At 39.7% G+C, this 23,272-nt stretch overlaps 1 protein-coding gene across 1 annotated transcript in view; it reads right to left on the reverse strand.

Annotated features, from left to right (window-relative positions):
• Nucleotides 1-23,272, reverse strand: part of LOC105459222 (protein Wnt-6-like) — a 36,428-nt gene that overhangs the window by 6,390 nt on the left and 6,766 nt on the right. Inside the window, exon 2 of the mRNA XM_011705079.1 lies at nucleotides 13,328-13,548. Within this exon, the coding sequence (XP_011703381.1) occupies nucleotides 13,328-13,548 (221 nt within the window). The remainder of the gene's footprint in view (nucleotides 1-13,327; nucleotides 13,549-23,272) is intronic.

Consider the following 23,272-nt stretch of genomic DNA (forward strand, 5'->3'; position numbering starts at 1 on the left):
AGCGTCGAGAGAGCGGGAGAGAGGCCCCGGCTAGGCCTCCGCTCTCTCGACTCCCGGCCGTGGCTGCTGCATTCGCCGTTTCTTCGTTCGTACGGGCGGAGATCGATCGCCCGCGCTCTATCTCGTTCCGACTCCAACCTTCGCTCGAACCGACGCATCGGCCCTTTAACATGACGGAAGCATCGAACTCTTTCGAGCTCACGCGGCTGGATCGTTTACGAGAGAGTCCCGTAAACTGCTCCTTTTTTCGCAGCCTCCTCCGCTCCGGACCTCCAGGCGCCGTTAAAAATCGGTTCTGAACCTGAACGATTGTCGAGGAAAAAGTATTGCGGAAGTTTTCAAAATCATGACTGATAGTTGAAATCTTTAACACATTACGAAAATTATTTAATCTACTATATTAAATTACCGCGCGTTAATATTTTAGATAGCTAATTTATATTTCTGAATCACATTAATAAAATTATTTTTGCACGAGAAAGAAGGAAAGAGAGAAAAGAGAAATAGAGCTCTCTCTTAATTCTAATAATAATGATTTCATTTTCAAAAACACGACAAACACGATCTCAAAAATATATTTTTTTACTATTATAACCATTTTTACTGAGCAATCTATGTAACCACATTTTATCTTTATATATAATAATTTTAATATTTGAACTAGACCATAACTTCATGTCACTTCAATTTATATTAAATGAAAAATTTTTACGTAAATATAATAGTACAATTGGTTACAGTCCTATACAGACAAAGGCTCTATTCAATTTCGTGTCTTGCAATAATACTCCCCGTTGTCGAACGACAATCCATTTGAGTATTTTGATGGTCGCTTCGGTGCCCGGGGAATGTCGGAGGTGCAGAGGAACGGCGGATAATATAAATCACTTCGAATCAATTAGACACGAGGGAACGCGAGCCGATGATCTCGCGATGCCGTGCCGCCAGCTGCACCTGTGGGCCCTTCGTCTCGGGTCGCCCGGTTCAGCCAATTATCAGCATTCCGGGGCATTATCCTCAGAGCGGGACTTACGCCGTGTTTAATTGCGAATGGTCGTCTTCTTCTTTTTCAACCCCTCTCGCCCTTCTTCAGATGCTCTTCGCAATATTCTCTTCTTCTCCCGCGTCCTCGTCATTCCAGATGAAGGAATAACTCAGCCGATAATAAAATGCAACCGCATAGCGGATCATTTCATTTCCTGAACCTGAGGAACATTTTTTTCCGCGAGTTTTCGTCCCTTCCTTAAGACGTGTAGTCGTCTTGAGCACACTCGTATCGAATTGGTTCCATAAAAACATGAAGGTAATAACACAAGTAACGTCATAAAATACTCGTAATAATAGAAGTAATAAGTCAAATACACGATCGCTTATGCGACTTATAATTTCAAATTAATATATTGACATTTTGTTTAATCGAAAGAGAGAAATGCAATTTAATATAAGTACATTAAAATGTGAACATACAAATTGCATTAGGTTCACTGTTTATTTACGACGCGTAACACCGCGGCAATGATATGTGAACATCGAGTCTCTCAAATATTGGCTTCGACGAACAAGTGCAACGTGAGTATCGAGAAAGAGCGCAGGGGATGAGGGTATTCGCGCAAGATGCGATGATCAACATGCACTTTCCAGTTTTATGAACCTCCCATAATGCTAATAATGTCCAGCATACCCGAACCCTTTAATGGAGAATCGAGGCGACGTACCAGGGTCCCGTTCATGGGTAAAAAGAGATTACGCCGCCTGTCTCGTGGTGATTATACCCGCGTTGCATCAGCGTCGCCTGCACGTATGCATAAATAAACGCGGTGTGCATCAACGTTCGACGTTCTTTCGATATTGCTACATCGTAAGCGTGGAATGTCGCCAACGAACGTTCCACTTGCCGCGGACATATACATGTCGTTCCCGTCGAAACGATCGTAATATACTTGATCGTCAATTATGTAACGTCGCTCGTGGATCACACGGTCGCGCGTATATAATGTTCTTGTAATACGCACCGCGTAGTTTTTAAGTTTACTGTGCAGAATTTCAATGTGCGGTAAGTGAGGAATCTTGAAAGGCCGATATGCCAACAGTAATAATATCTAATTAGAGATATTATTGATAAAAATATGTGTTATATTAAATATGAACAGTTATCAAATTGTTAAGACGGATCATCATTCGGCAATGAAACGTATTGCAAGATGCGAAATTAAACGACTTCTTTCTTTTTTAGACTTGTTTTTTGCTGCACGTGATCTGCGTCATCAAGCATGGTAATCCTCCGACGGGAATTCCAGAAAAATTAATTATAATTGAAATTGCGAATATTTTGCCGATTTTATAATTAAATTTTTCATTAACAAAATAATCAAATATTCCATTTTGTAATTTAAATATTTTTTTATGTATCTCTTTCAAAAATAAATCATCCTAAAATTAAAAAATCTCATAACATTTTTCATAATGCCGTATTAACGCACAATCTACACCTAATATGTATTTATTATTGGAATATGTAAGAGTGTACGAAAGCAACGCTGCATTTTTGCACATCAGGGTTAATAAATCCCTCGTAAATCTCGCAGTGATTAATCGATCGGTCGGATTATGCAAGCAATTTGCGGCGATGCGTCGGGACCGCCATTGATAGGAATTACCGTCGCCGTTGTGCTCGATCGACGCACGTAGATGCTATCGATCGTTCTCAACGGGGTGATTTGTTTAGCCGTGAGACGATCTATTGAGGCGATTCATGCACCGATTCATGCGCAGTAGATCTTACTCTAGCAGTACCTAGTATCGATCTTCGTTTATATACGTTTTCGCCTTTCTTACTTATTACTTATACAATTTGTCCTTAACACATTTATCGCAATTTTCCACTTTCGTTACTTCTGTATCACATATATGATGACATGTCTCGCAAAATAAATTAAATTTAAAAAATATGAAAACAAGCTGGTGAATTTATAAAGATATTTTTAGTTAATAGAAATGTTATACCTTGTACAACTACGTTATTTTAAAAACATTGGAGGGTCGCTAATAGAAAAAAAATATCACGTGTTCTTTTAACACAATGTTAATATAGGATATTCTTATTTATGATACCTTCCCCTTATAGTAGCTTAAATGCCATACTTCCTTACACGTGTGCATCATTTTTCGTACCGCGTGATATTGTAAAAGATGTATCCAGTGGGGTAACGTAGACGAAGAAGAAAAAGGAGAAGGGCCAGAGGAAGGGAAGGAAATAACATTAGACGCGCGGGATGTAGCACGAGCGCGGGAAAGGCAAGGACAGACGACGTTAAAGCAGGACGAAGCAGGTTAAAGCGAAAAGAGCAGCGCGAACGACGATAAATCTCGACGGGCATCCGTAAATAAAGTGGAGAATATTCAATGAGAGAAGAAGATAGGCGCGCGCGTAGGGCCCGCGAGGGAGGCGAGTGCATTTGCAGCGGGGCAGAGGACAGGAGGACGGAGAGGAGCGCGCACGAGATCTCGGCTCGCTCGCTCGCTCGCTCGTGCGAGTACCAGATCTTCCGCGATGGCCCGGCTCTTCGACTCTCCGCGAGAGCGTAGACCCGACCGGGGGGAGAGAAAATCTTTCCAATAAATACCGCGAGGAAACGGACGCATGAATGCCGGCAGAAATCGCCGAATGACCAATTGCGGCGGGAGCTCCTCAGGCGCGCACGCCTTTTCTCCGAGATTCCAGCGGATTTTTGAGAGCTGCCGCGCCATATCGCCGCTGGATTCTCCGCTCTTGCAGGAATTTCTCTCGCTCCTTCTCTCTCGCGCACCCGCCGTTCCCGTCGAGCATTCTAAGTTGCATTCGCCGTGGTGCACCGAGCGCGCCTCATCGTCGCACGAGATATCGCGGTAATTACGAGAGACCGGGGGTAAATCGAGGGAAACGCTCGATCGTGCTATCATTTCACCTATCATCTCCCCTAGCGAGAACGGAACTATCCGAATTGTACGCTTTACACATACACGCACACACACGCATATCTTTATCAGTTACGTATAAAGTTTAACTGATCTTTGCATATATTCATATTTGCAAATTTTGTTTCAATTATTTAAACTATACTTTTTATTTTTTTTTTCTTTCAAATATAGCTACTAAAGAGCAATTAAACTTTCCATTTAAATTACAATCAAGTTTTGTGTGTCACGGTTGCTCGATAAAAAATATAAAAATTTGCATATCGTATATGTCTCAGACGTGATTTACGAGTGTAACGCGACAGTAATTGTGCGGGGAGGAAGGAACACATTTACCCGCAGTCCCGCCGCGCCGGTAAAACTCGTGAAGGAATGCACCGAAGTTTGACAAAAACCCATAAGATACGACGAAAAGAAGGCAATATAAAGACGACAACCGCGCGCTGGTGAGCTCTCCTTCCTTCGGGGTTTACCCCGTTCTTCTCTCGACGCCGTGGAATCGACGAAGCATTCAAATGTCAGGCCGACGAAGTCTAACGGAGTAACAGATCTGTCCTGGTCCTCCCGCGCGGCGTACCTACTTTTTTTCGTCGGTTCTCCTCTGTCCTGCTACCTCCGGCCTCCCGCACCCCCTAACGCGTTCCCGAAACGATGGAAGTTAAACGTACGGTAGTCGAGATACAATAAACGTACGGGACACTAAACTGTTTGCTGTTGTCAATCCTTTGTGAGGACGACCGCGGCCCGGGTGCTCCCGGGTTCTCGCGGTGCAGTGGAGCCCATTGCTCCCTTAAGTACAGTTCTTCTAAAGAGTAATCGCACAGAAAATTCGTTAAGTTCACTTGCACATCCATCGCAATTAACAAAAATAAGAAATTAGAAATATTTATAACATTGAATAAGTGCAATTTAATGTATATATAATTATATATACTGCTATTTTTATAAATATCGACTTAATTTTGATGTCTAAATATTCAATTCAATCAAGTTTGACCAGTATAAAGACGAATTGTACTGTGAAATATATGTTAATTGATGGAACTTTTTTTTATGCGCGCGTGGTGGTAGCCTCAAGTATTTCGGTCCATTTGTAGTTTCGTTCGCCGCGAGTGCAAACGGTTCACGTGCAGTTAACATCGAAGCTAATAGTGTTAATAAAATGACGCAGGCTTTCGTCCTCTCACAAGGAACGAAGGAGACGAAAAGAAGTCGAAGTCTGTCTCTCTCTTTTTGTATTTATTTCTCTCGGGATACTGCGATATGATGCCTGTCGAGACCGGTCGTATGAGGTATCTCTTTAGTCATGGATAATTTCCTTCCTACCGGTTTCTACGACCGCTGGAAGCGAGAAAAATCGGCTTTTCCTTCATACGATACGCTTCCATGATCGACGCTCATGACTGCGCCATTGTTCCTCTTGTCACGAAAGTGCCACTGCTACTGTGCTTCATGAATGATTCATGTGGACCCGCTCGCTACGGGTCCAGCATCCGGTGTGCTAATAATATTTCGTGAATATCTTTGGCAATATTGTATGGAAGCCGGAGGCAAGAAAACCCCCCCATATTCCTGAGAAGTGGCGCCGCGGGTGATGGTTACTGTGAGCGAAGTGCTCTCGACGGATGCAGCTTGTAGTCACGTTCGATTGCTTTTGCTTCACTGACCTTGCTTGGGATAGAGAAGCACAAGGTCAGTGCACTGTCCCAACGTGACTATAGCTTGACATTTTTAAAATGAATGTCCAAATTTTTATATAAGATCTGCTGTGAAATCCTTTTCAAATCAGAAAGACACTAACAAAACACATAAATAATTATAAATCAAGTAAATTGGAACTTCCAATAAATAAATCCAATCTAATAATTAAAAACAAACAAAGGTAATAGAAATTTGGCGCGGTAAGTAATGCGCAAATTAATAAAAATATGACATTGTAATGTCTTAAAATTAAAATAAACATATGTTTAAAAAATATTTAAGAAAAATGAACGTTTGATGACTAATGTTGTAGCCATCTTCAGCGCATATGTTGGTAACAAATAAATAAATGAAAGGTATTTGATATTTTGACAGGTAATATCTGTAACTATTTTAAATTTTACAGTATTTCAGATAAATTAATTAGCCTTACAATACTGAATATTTTGTTTTTATTTTGATATTAATTGAAAATAAGTAATTATTTTTGTTCTGCGTTCGTTAAAATAAATTTTCATTGTTCAAAAGATTTTTAATGTGATGTGTTTAAACTTCAAATTGTTTCAAAATTAAAATAAATTTAATCATTTTTATATACCATAAATATTTCTTGATTTTAGAATAAAAATATCATTAACTTCCAAGACTTTTTCACCGCAAAATTTATTAAACGTTTTTCTTAATTCTCAAAAATAAAATTTTTCAATCTTATACACGTTTATTGTTAAACATTTACCTTTTATTGGCAATGACCGACAAACATCGAATCATCATGAACGAGTAAAGATCCACACGGTACGAAATAAACTCGCGAAGTCAGAACGACGCAAAGGACAAATATCTTTTAAAGGCCTTTTAGTAGGTGTTTGACACGTACGCGTGACGTTATTTAATTTCCGTACGTGCGAGATGGGAAACCGGAGAGGCGCGAAAGCTGAGAATCCTATACGGAGCGCATTAGTTAGCGCCGCATTCGCGAGGCGACGAAACACTTAGCGCCATGCCGCTAAATCCGTTTCAGTCCCTCTGATTATCGCTGCTTCGTGTTCGCATGAATTTCAACGCACCGTCTTAACCCGTTTAAGGGATAAGTCAGGGCCACGAATCGTAAAATATATTGATTTCAATCAATTAAGGGAAAGCACGATCGAATGCATGATAAATCTAGAAAAATCACTCAATTAGTGAATTTGAAAATTAGAGTTTACAATGTTAAAAAAGCATCACCTTCGTAGAACTCAGCTCAGATTCCTCAAATTTGATATTTCACGCCCTCGTCGTTCCCTCGTGTTTCACACATTTCTGTGTTCCATAAGGAGTCATCCGAGGATCGTAAAATAGGATGAGCCGAAGATTTTACGAGCGATATTAGCGGGATCGCCGGCGCCCTCACTGCCGAATAATTAGTCCCCGATTTAGAGATTCCACTAAACTTGCTGCCTCTCTATCCTATTAGGGATAACCTAAGCCAATCCTGTTAAGAACGATTCGAGAAGCGTATCTGTCAGACCACCGTCGTGGAGAGAAGCTGCGGTAACACTTTTTATTACGCGTAAACTGTCCTTTTTATTTTCATCAAGTGTGCCAGCCAGTATTAAGGATGGACTCTCATCTTTCCCTACTCTCTTCTCTTCTCTTTGTTCCCTCAATAACTCATGTGTACTGTATATTAATAATTTACAACGCTCGACAGAAGCTATAATTATTATACACTAAAGTTTCTACGCATATATAACAATAATTTCATACAAGTATTGCATCCCAACAATAGAAATAATTAACGCAAAATTATTTTTCAAGTAAAACGGTGTTCACCACGGCACTGAAAACTAATTGCATTTGTCGTGAGAAGAAGTTTTAATTTGCAGAAACGTAAACGATTTCGTTCTCACGGAAGAAAAGCATTGCAAACGGACGAAGGCACGAACTGGGGTTTATTAATGCTCCAAGGTGAGCATCCTCGTTAGAGAGTTGGGAAACCGCAAAGAAAAGGGATGTCTCTCTCTATCTCTCTCTAAAGCAATCCCAAGCAAAATACAATCAATCGCAATAATACAAAGTCGCCACAAGAGCGATCGATCTATAATTGTAACGATGAATCAACGTGACGCGGCTTATTGCGACACAACCTCTATCCTCGGATCCGCGACTTATAATGGCTGATGCGTGAAAGTTCTTCTTTCGAGAAAGCCATAACGCCGAGACCGTTAACCCTCGAGCTTCTTCTCAATGAGAGAATAAAATCATTACATTGTGACTCCGGCCACATCCTTCTTCCCCCTTCCATTTCATCGAATTCAGAGAGAAAAGAAGAGGAGAAAGAGAGGACAATTTGTTGATTCGAGGAGGCGACCACTTAGACGACCGTTTTCTTCGTCACTCCGTGAATTCCGTGGAATCTCGGGATGAATGAAGGAAACCACTCTCTTAATTTGGTCGAAGCCCATCGATTCGACGATCGTACCCGGCCGGAGGGGGAGCCGGGGATCTCGCTGCGCGCGGGGCAGCGCAATAAATTCCTACCTCCTCCGCTTCCCTTTACTCCAGAGGTAGCTCTTTCCACGGGTTTTTGACGCCCGTGTTCGTCTTATCGCGACACGCGGCACCCCTCAATTAAGAGGTGCTGCTCGTCCACGAATGTTATACCAGGCTCCGGGGGCCCCCGGGGTCCCCGGGACCACACAGCGGGAGCTACCTGCTGGGCCTAAGCTATCGGCCGGATCGCGCCCATAAAAATTAAACGTCGCCAGATAAATAAACGTCAATCGGGAATTAAGATAGGCGCCGCCGGTAGCGTGGATCCTCATGCGCTTTTTCCTTCCCCTCCCCTCCCCTCCTTTACTCGCCCGTTAGGAATTTTTCCCCAGAGCATCCGGGAATGGACGGATAGATAAGCGAGCCTCCGATGTATCATCAGTCGAATTGACGATTTGAAAAAAAAGAAACCTACAAGAATCTCCCTCGGTATCGTTACTAACAATAAGACATTATCGAACGATCGTACTTGATCTCAAGTACGTGACGTAATCGGGCAATTTCATCTGTTTTAGGACAACGTTTCTGAAGTAAAATAGTTCCTTATATCACACGGAAAAAAATCCTACTTTTATAAATAAAGACTGCTGTAAAATATGAACAAAAAATATTTATGTAGTACTATGTTATTACTTTTATAATATTTATTTTATTTGTAAAATACTTCTGCTATTTATAATACTGCTTATTTATTGCTTATTATTTTTTATTTATTATTTCAGCTGTCAATCAAACAAAACTAGCTGAACGCTTCGGAATTTGCGTTATTATTCGCTTTTTGTTACTCCTGCTACAAGAAGTATTTACATTTCCTCTTTTCTTATATAACTCTCTTTTCTATAAAACTTCCGAAAGGAAAAGAATAGCTCGAACAGCAGGATTCGGTAGCCCTACTCCACGTGTTGCTTAAAATCTTTCTAGTCAAGACGGGTGGCCTAGAAAGTCGTATATTTCTCCCGCCTAGATTCCTAACCGCGATCTGTCTTCAGCTTGTAACAGATAATGGTCTCAACGTGTGTCAATAGATCCTATTTACGACGTCTTGCAAAAGCTGGATTTCTAAGAAGATGTTACATTAAAGATTAAAATACGACATCGTACGTGTACAATTAATAACAGATTTATCCTTTATAGCAACATAGTCTCCGCATACAATTTACAGATTTGTTTAAAATATGACATTGACCGCTTTGTATCATTTGAAACAAGGAAAACTCAACAATTTTGAAGTTTCAAATTTTTTTATCCATCAAGAGATAAAAATATAAACTTTAAAAAATCCGACAAAAAAAATTGAATTTTTAATCAAGTATTCAAAGTGAAAAAGAAGTAACAATAAGAAACAGATCATTATGTACTCTGTAATGTATACAATCATTTAATAACAACAATTTAGTAATAATGTTATTCCCTAATAACGGTAATTCAATAAGCGAGTGCAGTGTAATACGGAAGTAGGAATACATAGAATCGCTTACAAGGCAGTTCAATAAAAACGATATAACGGTTACATAAGACTTCCTAAGGCGAGCTGTCCGCGAACGGAGTCACAGATAAATGACGGCGAGAATTGTCACCCGGAACGACCGGTTAACACATTGCCTCCCCTGTCATCGATGCACACCGTCCAATAATGCATTTTGTAGACGAGATTTATGTCCAACCTTTTCCCGACAGGAGTCCACCATTCATTTTTAGGGCGTAATTTTTGACTCCACTGAATGCTTCGCCAACACAAAGCGATTTTTATTCGACAAACTGATTTGTCACCTACCCTTTTGTCGCCTTTCTTATTTTTGCTATCAATTTTTTTGTTAATATTATTATAAATTTCGTATATAAATGTATTTATCTCACATACAAATACTAGTATTTTCTCTTCCGTATTTTATATTCAGCATATAATTCTATAATAATTCATAACTGCCATTGATGTATAATATACGACAGCTCATCCAAAACTAGAAGACAAAAAGATAATTACTGCTTATAAAAAAATAAATATAATTAAATTTTTACCTAATTTAAGAACAATTTCTCAAGTAAAATGTTACTATATGCATCTCAAGAAATAAAACTGAGTGAATAATAAACGAAGAAAAATGGAGTTATCGTAAAATTTTAGATTATATAGAAAGTAGAACTGAATGTCGAATCGTCTTAGCTTTGTGCTTCCACAATTAATATGGTTGTCAATTATTAGCGATCTTATATAAAAATATTCTGTATAACAATTTTTTTATATCACATATTATTAACACATAATTTTATACGCGATAGCAAATAACGGCTATATCTGAATATTGCGGAGCGTTTGAAAATATCCAAAAATAAATGAAAGCGCGACGTTTATTCACTTAATTAAACCATCGCTTTATTTCTTCGGGCCGACGAGCTGTCTCGTTAATAATATACTATCTCCCACATCTCACGAATGAATGCCGATCGTCAGGCATCCCCGACGGTGTCGTGCTTAATTCGATCATCGATCGCCAGGCGTGGATTCCACGCGCGTCCGCATTTAGCGTCTTACCTGAGAGACGGTCCTACATCAAATCACGATCGATTGACGACGATCTCTAGATCGCGAGAGAGAGAACGGGCAGAGGGGAGGAGAGGGCGAAAGTGGGAGACAAAATCGCTGGCCGCGGCCCGTCGTGGCAGAGAGGCTTTAATTAAAGGAACATATTGCCACTAATATCCGACGGACAGTGTCAATCTGTCAAGCTACCATAAGACACCGATCTGATATAGCGGGCTCTAGAGACCAGCACAGACTATTGAACACGCTGTCTTCGATTTGGTTGTCGTGGCCAATCATCCGAAATTAATATATCGGATGATTAACCGAGCGAGCGAACCACGCGGACAGCTCCGTCTTTCGTCGGATGCTTCGGGTTCGGATTTACCGCGTGGAAAAAGAAGATGATCGTATTTGACTATGTGTGAGAGCCGATCGATCGATTGTCAACGTGATCGCGATCGAGATGAAATTCGTTTCGCGCTTGACTACCGATTCCCGCGACACGATAAACGCTCCCATTGTATTCTTATACGTAAGCCCACAAAGACTTTTTTTTTTAGTAAAAGTGTACATTCGTCTCAAAAATAAAATATAAAAATTGTCAGAATTTTGTTAACATTTTCTTGCTAGCTAGCGCTAATTTTCATTTAGCGCTAAATTTGCGTAAATAAAAAAATATATTACAAAATAAATATTTTTTATAAATTAAAAAATATAAAATAATACTTTTCTACAAAGAATATGATAACACGTTACTCTTCTATAAAAAAATACGCTACAATGTATTTTTGCCAAAACAGCTTTTGAAAAATAATCAGTAAAAAATATAAAATATAAAAAATCTCTTGTAATTCTTTAAAAAAATATCTATGTAACACTATATAAAATTGCTGATATAATTAAAAATGAAAGTAATAAGACATGTCAACGGAGAACTTAATAAATATTATATATTTCCTCGTTTATCGCGAGTCTATTTATTTAAAAATTATTATATTAAAAATTACTCTTATTTAAAAGAATTCCATTCTATAGAATTTTGAAATTTCATAAAATATATCACAAAATACTGTATTGAGGTTACAAATGAATAATTTTTAACAAAGTAAACTTCTCTTTTTTTTGTTTCGATACACTTCTTACAATCATCTTAGTTCTTTGACATAAATTGCTGACGAAAAAAACAAGGAAGTCATAAAGAATCAATTTTTTAATGGATGATAATGACACGAACCACGGATATGACATGAGCGGTCTATAATAATATAGTTCGTGGAACTTCTATTTCTCAACATTCCGGCCAGTTAAGTATCTTTGGCAATAGCGATCGCATTATCATTATTATCATATTACTACACGCTGCTATTTGCTGTGACACCTTGCAGTTTGATCTCATAGGCGTATACGTGTCGAAGTGGTCCCAACATTAAAGAGAATAGTCGTTATCTTTTTTCTAGCCACCGAAGCTCCGTATATCTAGGATCTCCCATTAAGGCTAATTTAAAAATAATTACCACTTATTCGTCCGTAACGTATTTTAACTCAAAAAAAGGCATATGGCCTTAAATTGTGAGATACAAAGGAAAACTGTGTCTCCTCCAAGTTGTACAATAAAATAAAAAAATGTATTATAAAAGATTATAATACAATAAGAAATATACGTTATATATAAAGAAAACCGACATTTCCTTCTTTTTTAATATACCTTTAAAAATAAATCTAACCTACACTGAAAATTAAATTCTCTTTTATACATCCATTTTCATTCCAATAAAAATTCTAATATGTAAATATAATTTAAGGATACGTAAGCGTAAAACAATATAAGAAAAATAATATGCAATAATATAATATTATTTTTCATTGAATAGTCGATTATCCTAAATGAAAACATAAAAATACTAAGGCTATTGTTGTGCATCGTGTTTTACGATCGTTAATACACTCGTATCGGTATAGAGTGGTCAACGTCATGCTCTCCACATGCGCACAGGCCCCTTAAAGGCCCCGCACGTAGAAAGGTCCTTAAAGGTCCTAAAGGGGTAGCCCATTCTGGAGGTGTGCCGATCGGGCACCGGCATTTAATCGTAACGAATCGCCCTCAGGCCCTGTAGGGGAGTGTGTAATCGACATCCGGTTCGCCTAATGTCGAACGAGTAGCGCCCTGTAATCTGCCGCTAGCGTGTGCATTGTCGTGCGCGGGCCCCCTTCTCGCTTCTGAAAGGGGCACCATAGGACCGGAGATCCCTTTTTCGACGAGAGGGCGAGACCGGGGCCCGGAATAGCGTCTGCTCGACCTTGTGCCCATGACTCGCGAATAATGCGACCGGATTCACGAATTTACGGGATCGAGTGTCCGACGTGCGCAAAAGACAAGCATTCGGATCTTTAAATGCCCGTTATTTATTACAAAATGTAAAAAAAATTATTTCTTAATTTAAATCCATTTAAATATGGAAAAAAAATATTAAAGATATATGTGGTCCATTATGTTAAACAGATATATCAAATAACAAATTAAGAGTAATAAAAATTATTCAACCTGCGATCTCTATCTCTGACAATGAAATTAATTATTACCGATTTGTGCATCTCAATCTCGATGAGACTTACCGCGGAGCAGAATCTTCTTGAGAGATCTCTTGACGGTTGTACAGTTCCACCTCCGATTTCGGAATTGGTATTGACATTCCCTAGTACCCACTTGAACGCCCTTCGCGATTTCTTTCAACAGAGATGGCTCCTTACGACAAATGTCAGCTAGCTTCCCCTTCAGTCGTCTCGTTTTTTTACAGACCAGCATCGGATCCATCACCAGCTGGCTTCCTACAGTCCTGTAAAATCAGAGATTTAAATACCAAAATTAAATATACCAAATTATATATTAATTATTAGGTTGAACGCGGAAAATTTGTTTCATTTTTGTTTTTGCTAAAAGGCATTAGTCTAAATGCAAAAATGGAACAAATATCGTTCAATCCAATATATTCAATATAGTTTTGTTGTCTAAAAATTACCAAATAAATAAAATTGTTATAAATGCTATGTATATCATCAATTGTTATAAATGTTATGTATATCATCTCTTGCATCTGTTCAAAGAAATTTTGGCAATTTTTGGCAATAATAACATTGGATAAATATTGATATAAGTCACACTTTTTCAACGACAAAAAAAACAATCTAAACGCGAGAACTTCGATACGCTACCGCGTTTAATTAACCTTTCTGCGCTCGATACTCAAAGCAAACGATATAATCGCGCGAACCGCGAGGAACTCGGAGCAACGTCATTCCCTTGAGACACGACACGCGCTAGAGAGGAAAACGCCGCGGTCAGAATAATTTACGGAAGCTACAAATCCCGCCGCGGCCAAGTTGCGCGGTTATTTAGCTACGCAATATCTTTCCGCGCGCAATGTGGAAAAAGGAACGATCTCGCGTGAACGTGAGATTAAGCGGAAGCTCCCCTTTCCCGCGACGCCCATCCGTTCCTTCCAGAATCCGTAGAATCTCCAGTTCCATAAGCACGAAGTGTTGTGTCTCGGCGCAGCCCTGATCCTCGCGATTAATCGCTCGTGTTTGGATCAGAATTTATTTCTCCTTAAGCACACCGTCGTGCCTCATAAATCAGCCGGAGCTTCGCTATTTACAGAGAATTCGGATTTACCCCATTAGCATCGTCTGAACATGAGAGATTTGTCATTCTCAACGAATTCTTTAATACTACTAATTTTTCGTGTTCGCTACGTGAATAATCAGATCGTATTCTATAACAAATTATATAATAGACCAATAAATTAACAAGGAAAAAAACGCTAAATTTTCGTACGCGCTTTTACTCGATTGTGGCTGCTAAAGTGGCGGTGTCAGCTTTATACGCGTAATTTACTAAACGACGAGTGAATTATAGTAATTGTATTGACGCCATGCAATTGCGGTCGACACAACATAAGATTATTATGCCAATGAAAGTACACTGTCTCTCGCGCGGTTTCTCTTCCCTCCTCTTCAAATATACTAAACATCTCTATAACATTTAGTGGCAATGCATGAAGCTTTGTTATCTATCATAGGTCGATGATCATATGGAACGATTGGCCATATGAACCGACAAAAAAACAAAGAATAAAGTCAGAATCATAATTATATCCCGCAAAGCAGCGGAACTTCCTAAGGAAGAGAAAATGAGAGTTACGATACGCTATATGATCGCGCGAGAATGACAACGCGAAAAAAGTCGTCGAAGAAGGCGATAGAAAAGGATGAGTACATCGCGAATAGTATAAGTATACGACAGTACTTGAATCTGAACACGCTAACACCATTATGATAATTAAAGCTCCGGCGCATTAAACTTGTGGCGACGTTAAACCAATTTTACGAATGAAAAAGAAAGACATAAAGAGAAAGAGGAGAAACGAATGTTATGAAGGGAAAAGAAGACACTATATAGAAACGGAAGGAACGCTGCACGAGTACACCGAGAGGGTGTAATGCGGGAGGAGATCAGACAGAGAGAAAGAGCAGAGAGGGAATGGCTTGATGATTGCACCGGGGATAGAAAAAAAAAAGAAGAATAAAGCGAAATGGATTCTGAGTGAACTACGAGCGGTGGGAACTACGAAGTCGAGGAGGCCGAGACTCGAAGGCAGGAGGGTACCAACAAGAAGAGGAGAAGGACGGAGGTGGAAGAAGCGCGGAGTCCGCGGAGGACGGGGCACGAAGGCGGAAAGGTAAAAAGAGAAACGGTGCAGGGAGGGTTAGCAGAGGAAGGGGGGAGGGGGAGAAATGGTGAAGAAGAAGAAGAAAGAGGACAGTCCGGGCGACCTTCGTTACGAAACGTTAATTAAGATCATTAGTTCTGCGTCGGTAGGATGCCGGGGCGCGTACACGACGGCCTCTCGGGAATGCAACGACCTTAATGGCAATAATTCCGTTAAGGACGGTTGCTCGCGCGCCCGTGTACATCGCCACGCCGCGTCCGTTCCCGATGTGCCTCCTCGCCCGCCTGCCCGCCCCCCCCCCCCCTCCCCTCCCCCCTCGTCTTTCCCTTCGCCCGCTTTTCGTTCTGCACGAACGGGAATAAGAAGCCAGAGGTATAGGACGACGACATGGAGAATCGTGCTCGAGAGTGACATCGTCATTTGGGCGAGGAGGATTCCACCTCGAGTGGCGACTATAACCGAGAACCGACGACGACAAGAACGAAGATGATACGCGAGATGATACGCGGACGGGAATTCACGAGAAATCCCGTCGCGATCGAGAGATCGAGGAATGAATTTCGCGCGTGAGCGAAACAGAGAGGTGGAAAGAGATATGAGCAGGAGGAGGTAGAGAGGGAGAGGAAAGGGGGAAAAAAGGAGAGCAGCATCGCTCTCGTTGGAGCAAAATATGGCGCATGTAACGTCTCGCGGGACGATCAGGCCCACTGACAGAGTACAAGCCGCAGGAACTTCGATTCGTCGATATTCCTGTTAAGGCCCTTGGTCCCCGATAGAGTCTGACGGACGACAAGCGCCGAAGCTTCTTCAATCTGTTACGAGGGTTCTCCGAAGGAAACGGTATCTTGCCTTCGTAACGAAAACGTTCGTATAAAAACATATTGCATTATAGGATCAAGCAGGATGTTCTCAAAGGGATATTTCTCGATATTTACCAATAAATATTGCTCTCTCTCTCTCTCTCTCTCTCTCTCTCTCTCTCTCAATCTAAATCTAAATCTAAATCAGTGGAAAAGTACTGAAAAATCACTGACTGAGTCAGTACCTGTAATCTAATTAAAATTTCACTCATAATCTATAATTAAACTATTAATATTAACTATAATTTCACTAATTACCAGTGAAATACTTGGCACTGATGTATTCAATGAATAACCATTGATAATCAGTGAGTATGCACTGATTCAGATTTAAAGAACTATTAATATATTTTATATTTTTGTTAAAGTATTCTGTATCTCTTTCTTTCTTCGAATACATTCCTAACTTCTCGTGATATGATCTGAAATAATTTTTCCAGATTGTCTTAACTATCGATCGGAAGGGGAAAGACACGACCTTACGCTGCACATTTCCTAGTTCTCTTAGATCACGACCAGCTGTCAGAAGCTGCGAAATCTTCCTGGAATTAACGCATGTACTATTTCTCGACTCGGCATCAATCTACAGCGAGAATGCAACGAAACCTCTAGGCATGAGATAATAGACGGGCGACATAGATATAGCTATTCCGAGAAGTTGCAGTATGCGAAACTACACGAGAAGTTAAACATTGTAGTTAAGTGTAAGCTATTGTGGTGGTGCAAAAGTCTTATGATGTGTGAATCTTATGGAAGAGTGGAAATGGATATGCCGGAAAGATAGTAAACATTTATGCGTAGCCTTATACACGGCTGTTCAAATAAATTGTCGGATCATCGTGTCTTATGCAAATTCCGAAAGATGTGCCTTACCTATTTTATTTCTAGTAAGTAGTAATATACCTATAAATGACTTCATATCGTAAATATAAGTTAATCTACGACTTAATGAAATAATATTCATATTCAGATATTTTGCTACGCGGCCATAAACTATATATTATCGTGCATTTTATAGTCTCATTATTACGATAGCAATTAATTAGGAGATTTCTGTCGGAACATATAGTCCAAATAGTAATTTATTTACCCGTTGAATTAAATCAAAGCACACTAAAAGTTAAAATAATCAGTTATTTAGCAGTAGTTCGCTAATTCATCACGACGACACTTCGTTCTATTCTCATTGCGCCTGTAATTTGCATTGGTAGTTTCCGTCGAAAAAGCGTCACATATGCCGCGAAGATCGAGGCGAAGGCAACTTCTAACCGGAGGTTTATCCGACCTTTTGACTTCAAAGACCCGTTTCCTAGTGGCCACACTAGCCACGCGCATCTCACCCCGTTAGTCAAATAAACGGCGGACCGCTGCGCGTCGATACTAAAAGACCAATCCCCGAGGCGGATAATAAAGTTACGGCGTTATTGCAAACACGTCGCGTTTGACGAGCGCCGCTTACGCGAACGTTTTGCACCCGCGTCTATTAATATCGCCGCGGAGGCGAGTTAATGGGAATTGGAGTGGTCAGGGGAACTACGTTGCCATTCGTCTTCCGTCCGCCGATTGCGATTTCATAACTTTCCACGGACCTAACATTTGCCAATTTTATTTGCTTCGTTCAAAATGATTGGCAAAAGATATGTAAAATAACTTAAAGAAAGCTTAATAAGAGGCACAAAATAAAAATAATGAACGAATTGATAAAGAAATTAATTATAATGTACGTAAGTATTTGTATTCAATCCTGTAAAAAGATATATCCTTCAATTATGACAAATAAATCAATTTGCCTGTATATCGTATATCTAATGATTTGATATAAATTTTTTATTGTCTATAAATTTTTTAAATATTCGTACACACACAAGTACACCTAATTACAAAAACATTACGCAACGGAGTAACCACATCGTTGAAATAGTAATCGCGTATGCGTGAGCATATCGCTGACTCACCTAACGTTTCTTAAATTAACAAAATTCAGCGTGCCGAATATATGCGCAACGAGCTTTTAACAGTCCCGTCACTCGCTTGTACTCCTTTTCTTGCGAGGCAGCCCTCGCAAAAAGGCATCCCGGGATCCGCTACTAGACGAAAAAACGAGGGAAGACTCGGTTTAATCGACGACAATCGAGCCAGCGGAACGCTCGAGCAGGGGGAGGGGGGGGAGGGCGAGGGAGATGAGGCTAGAGAATCGAGGAGATCGGCCCCACCTCGTGTACGCGGAGGCAAGAAAAGAACTCGAGGATGGACACGTCGTCGCGAACGAAAAGCGTGGAGAGGCCGGTTAGGGCGGTCGACTTATTTATTGCCTCATTAGACGCCCTCACTTTGCTCGAAGGCAGCTCCACGCTGTCTGCTCAGATAGACAGTGACGAGAGAGCAGCATTGCTGGCCCTCTTTCGACCGGCCGGTTTGCAGAACGAGCGACGAACGGAGAGAGAGAAAGAGAGAGAGAGAGAGAGAGGGGGGAGGGGAGCAGGAGAAATAAGGAGGTTTCGCGAGAGAAAGAGTGAAACGTTTTATAGAGAGCAGACAAGAAGAAGGAAAGGGATCGCTTCAACGGGAGAGTCCGCGAAAAGAAGCAAGAGAAGAGTGAAGAAGGAGAAAACGAGTTGATAGGCCCACCGGCAAATTCCTCGAATACTCCGCACGGTTCGAATGAAAGTGTATGGAATAGGAAGAAGCTGTAAAGAAAATCGGAAATCTCGCGACCAAGAGAGCATTATCGTTGCTTCCATTAATCTTGTACGGAGGCAAGAGAAAAAAACGAGAGTTTTATTGTGACTTTCTTCACTCAATCGTGAGAATTGTTGCACTAGCTGTTGTATAAAGGAGTAAATTTAAAGAAAGAATTTCTACTTGAAATCATATAATCTCAAATAAGATTTCAGATAAAAAAATAATTTTTTTTCACGCAAAGAAAAAGTGAATGTAAATTCTATCGCGAGTATCTTCGAGTAAGCATATGAAAGAACGTATTCTGCATCTGAAACGTGATGCAGAATAAGACTAATCATTTCGCGCGGACGAAGAAGCCGGTAGAGAAACGGCAATTTGTGAAAGAATAGAGCGAGCGGAAGTAGAAAGTCACAACAACTCGTGGCTGCTAAATATGCTCGTTCAATCTAAATCATCCTCTTGTTGCTCGACGACGTGAAGCAGACAGCGGCGTCGGGCCATGCAGATGACGAAAAGGACCACGACGGAACGAAGCCACTCTATCACTGAGCTTACATATGCCAAAGTGGTCCCTGGCGCGTGCTCATTTTACGTGCTCGCTACTATTCCGTTCTCTCGACTCTCGACTCACCTTCTTCGCTACCGTCACCATGTCGATCAGGGAATTTCCGTCAAAAAATTAAACTTAAAGTAATATGCTCTAAATATGCTTTCAACAGAGCTTAAATTTTTCTCCAAAATAAAGTTACGACATTCTTCGAACGTTTTGAGAAAAAAAATCAATCTAAATTAATAAATATATGTATAAAAAGTTAATTTTAATCATATAGTTTTGAACCTCTATAAGCTTAAATTCATGATATTTTATACAAATAAGTTTATTTTTCACTCTTTTCTAAAAGGATTTATTAAATCTATCATTTATAATCTATCTGCATTATAAATTTCTTTTGTCAGCTATGTTACAAATTACGCAGTATAAAAAGGATATAAATCTCTGACAAGATAAGATTATTTTCTAAATTGTTATTTATGCAATTGAGGTTTATCCGCTACAAACAACATTACATATAATACGCTGAGATCTCTCGTTAAAATAATCTTCTTCATAATTAAGCTATGGTTCTGGATATTTATCTCGGTCTGGGACGTGATTAAGTTTACAATAGTTATAAATGAAGAAGGGACAAAGAAATGGAGTCAGAACCATATGGTAGCATGGGATCGTGAATCCAATAAGGGCTCGCGGATGGAAAAAAGAGCAAGTTGATTCAACCTGAGAATGTCCCGAACAAATTGGTGGCAAGGGTCACCGGGACCAGGTTACATTTTCGATAGTTTTTTTTTCTTCTAGTGAATCCCGAAGAATTCGTGCTCCGTTTAAGCCTGGACGCTGAATCGAGCGTCCAGAGAAGAGGAAAAAAAGACGCGCGGCCTCGCCACCATATTGTGCGAATTTTTAATCAGCTTCTTCGGACTCGAGGACTCGGAATTCACGCGCGAGCTTGCGCCCACCGTAATGAATTATGCGTGGTATGCGTTCGCCTTAATAAAACCGATATTGGGATCTGACCGATAAAGTTCGAGCAATCTGTGATAGTGACGGGGTCTTAAAATTCCGTACATAGCAAATGCGCCCTGCACGCGCCACTAAAACAATTTCGAATTCTTCATCTGGCATGCTCAAGCACACAGAGATGCTTTTTCTCTCTCTTTCTCTCTCTCTCTCCTCCCCCCCCCCCAACTTAACATTCCATTAAAATCGATTGTAGTACACCGTAATAACATCATGACAAGAACAATATTTTCGGGTATGCATTCCAGAAATATTAATTGCACCATAAATTGCTCGAATGTTAATAATAAATGACACAATGAGAAAATATAATATGTCAATAATATTAAACAAATTCTGCATTTTGTGAAATTAATTGATGCAATCCTTTGAAAAACTTTTTTATTTGATATTATTGATATGATATTTAAATTACAATAATTTTAACATAGAAACATAGCGAAAATTTCCGAATGTTCAATAGAAATAATGTTTTTCATCTAATTGTACACTCCGTTCATAGGGACAATACAATGAATAAAAAAAAATGATATAAATGAGAGAAGAATGATGGAGGACTCAAATTGAAAAAGGGCCACGTACTCATTCACGCCCGACATAAAGTCGCATTAACACCATACTATTGGCGCAGCGAAACCATGACCAATTCGGTACTCTATATAGGGGGAACGTCCGGTAAATCATTTATAGGCACGGTAGTACACGAACGACGGTAACAGAGCAGGACCAAGAGAAGCTCAGGAAGGTCAAGGCGAGAAATACAACGAGAAAGAGAGAGAGGACGTCGACAGAGGAAGAGAAAAAAAAAGGTAAAAAGGGAAGGAATGGTAGAAATAAACAAGAGCGATAGCGCGGAAGAAAGAGAGAAAATTATTACGAGCATTGTGCGTGGCCCGCACGTGGTGCGTGTTGTTGCGTCACGCCATGCTGCATTTCGCGCAAAGAGAGGAGCCAGTGTGCGAGCACGAAGGCTGGAGGGCGAGGGGCCTCATTTCCCAACCGCGGACACCCGTCGTTAACCACCCCGTTTCTGATATCCGTGTCATTGCCGGCTCACTGCCGTTATTATGCCCACCGTATTTTGACCCGGCAATGATTGACATGCCCCGCGTCGTGACAAATCGAGCATTTCTTTAGCGTGCCGCTCGCCAAAAAAAAAAAGAAGAATCAAATCTGTGACGTTACGGAGGGCAAACTGTGAACCGTTCTAAAACAGGTGGGCTTAATAAACATTTTCCGTGCGAACATTGATCATATTTTAATATTTAGTAACGTAATATACATCAATTATTTCCCATAAACTTTGGAACTGTATGCTAAAAACGTATATCTTAATATTTCACTAATTATACTAATATTAAATAAATACGAGCATTATTTGTCATATACACGGAGAGAATTTTTTTTTAATTTACCCTGCAAATAATGTTAATTGTGGGACAATATAGTATTTAGGCAAATTTTACTGTGCACTACAATAAATTTTACTGTATTTTACTATACTGTAAAATTTATTGTAGTGCACAGTAAAATTTGCTTAAATACTATATTGTCCCACAATTGACATGATTTGCAGGGTAAATTTAAAAAAAAATTCCCTCCGTGTACGTATATGAAAAAATTGTTGATGCGATGATATTATAACAAATCATGCGCATTTTTATTTAATATTAGTACAGTTATGTACAATATATATAAGAAAATTATTGTGATAATACCAATTATAACAATCTGTATACATGCGAATAAAATGAAATAATTATTAAATACATTAGTGCAAGCGCAATTAGTTAGCGCTTAAAATATTGCAAAACATGTTTAACCTATATTCACTTATATTCATGTATAAGTTCATATTATATTAACATTTTAAAATTAAAATTCTGGGTAGTAATTAGCGCTTAATCAGAGTGAGATTAAACAAGGGTGAAAAAGACGCAAATTTGATTACACGTTGCGTAAAAAAATTTGCATCAAGTTCAATTAAATTTACCGGAAACATTGCGGTATTATTAAAGCGTCGACAAAACCATAATTAGAGTACCAGATTCTCGCTATTATCACCCGCGAACGTTTTACGATTCATCTTACCGCGACGAATTTACGGCGAGTGTCACCATAAACTGACGGAAACAGTCGTAATTACAGGATAACCGACGAGCGGTTTTGCTGATTACAACCACCGTTAAATGACCGCTCGGCACTCCTCGGAAGCAAATCTTTTGTACAAAGACATTTTTGAGTCTCTCTCGTCGTGCTTTTTATATTTTATAATACTAAGTAATATTAACTCTCTCGCGCACTAAATAAGATAATTAGTACATCGAATTAATTTGTACATTATTAAATAAACAATATTATATTTGACGTTAACGAATAACACTCTTGCTGAAAAATGCAGTGCTCGCTGGAATGTCGTTCTACATATATATATATATATATATATACGTATCAATTTGGCATGCGTAGCGCACGTGAATACGTGCGTTATGCACCTATCGTATTTCCATGTCGCAAGTACCGGAACGCGACCGCCTCGGTCGCGAATGATCGAGCGTATTCGTGACTCGAAAAAGTCGGAGGCACTATATTTAATTCAGAAATCTCACAGCCACAGCGGCGTACGGCATATCAAGCGCGCATGCGGGACAAGGAGATGAAAAGGGGATGAATTATGCGTGTTTACGTTGGCACCGTATGACAGCGACCGACC

The sequence above is a fragment of the Wasmannia auropunctata genome, unplaced genomic scaffold (assembly GCF_000956235.1).
Source record: "Wasmannia auropunctata unplaced genomic scaffold, wasmannia.A_1.0 LD334204.1, whole genome shotgun sequence".
NCBI classification, from domain to species: Eukaryota; Metazoa; Arthropoda; class Insecta; order Hymenoptera; family Formicidae; genus Wasmannia; species Wasmannia auropunctata.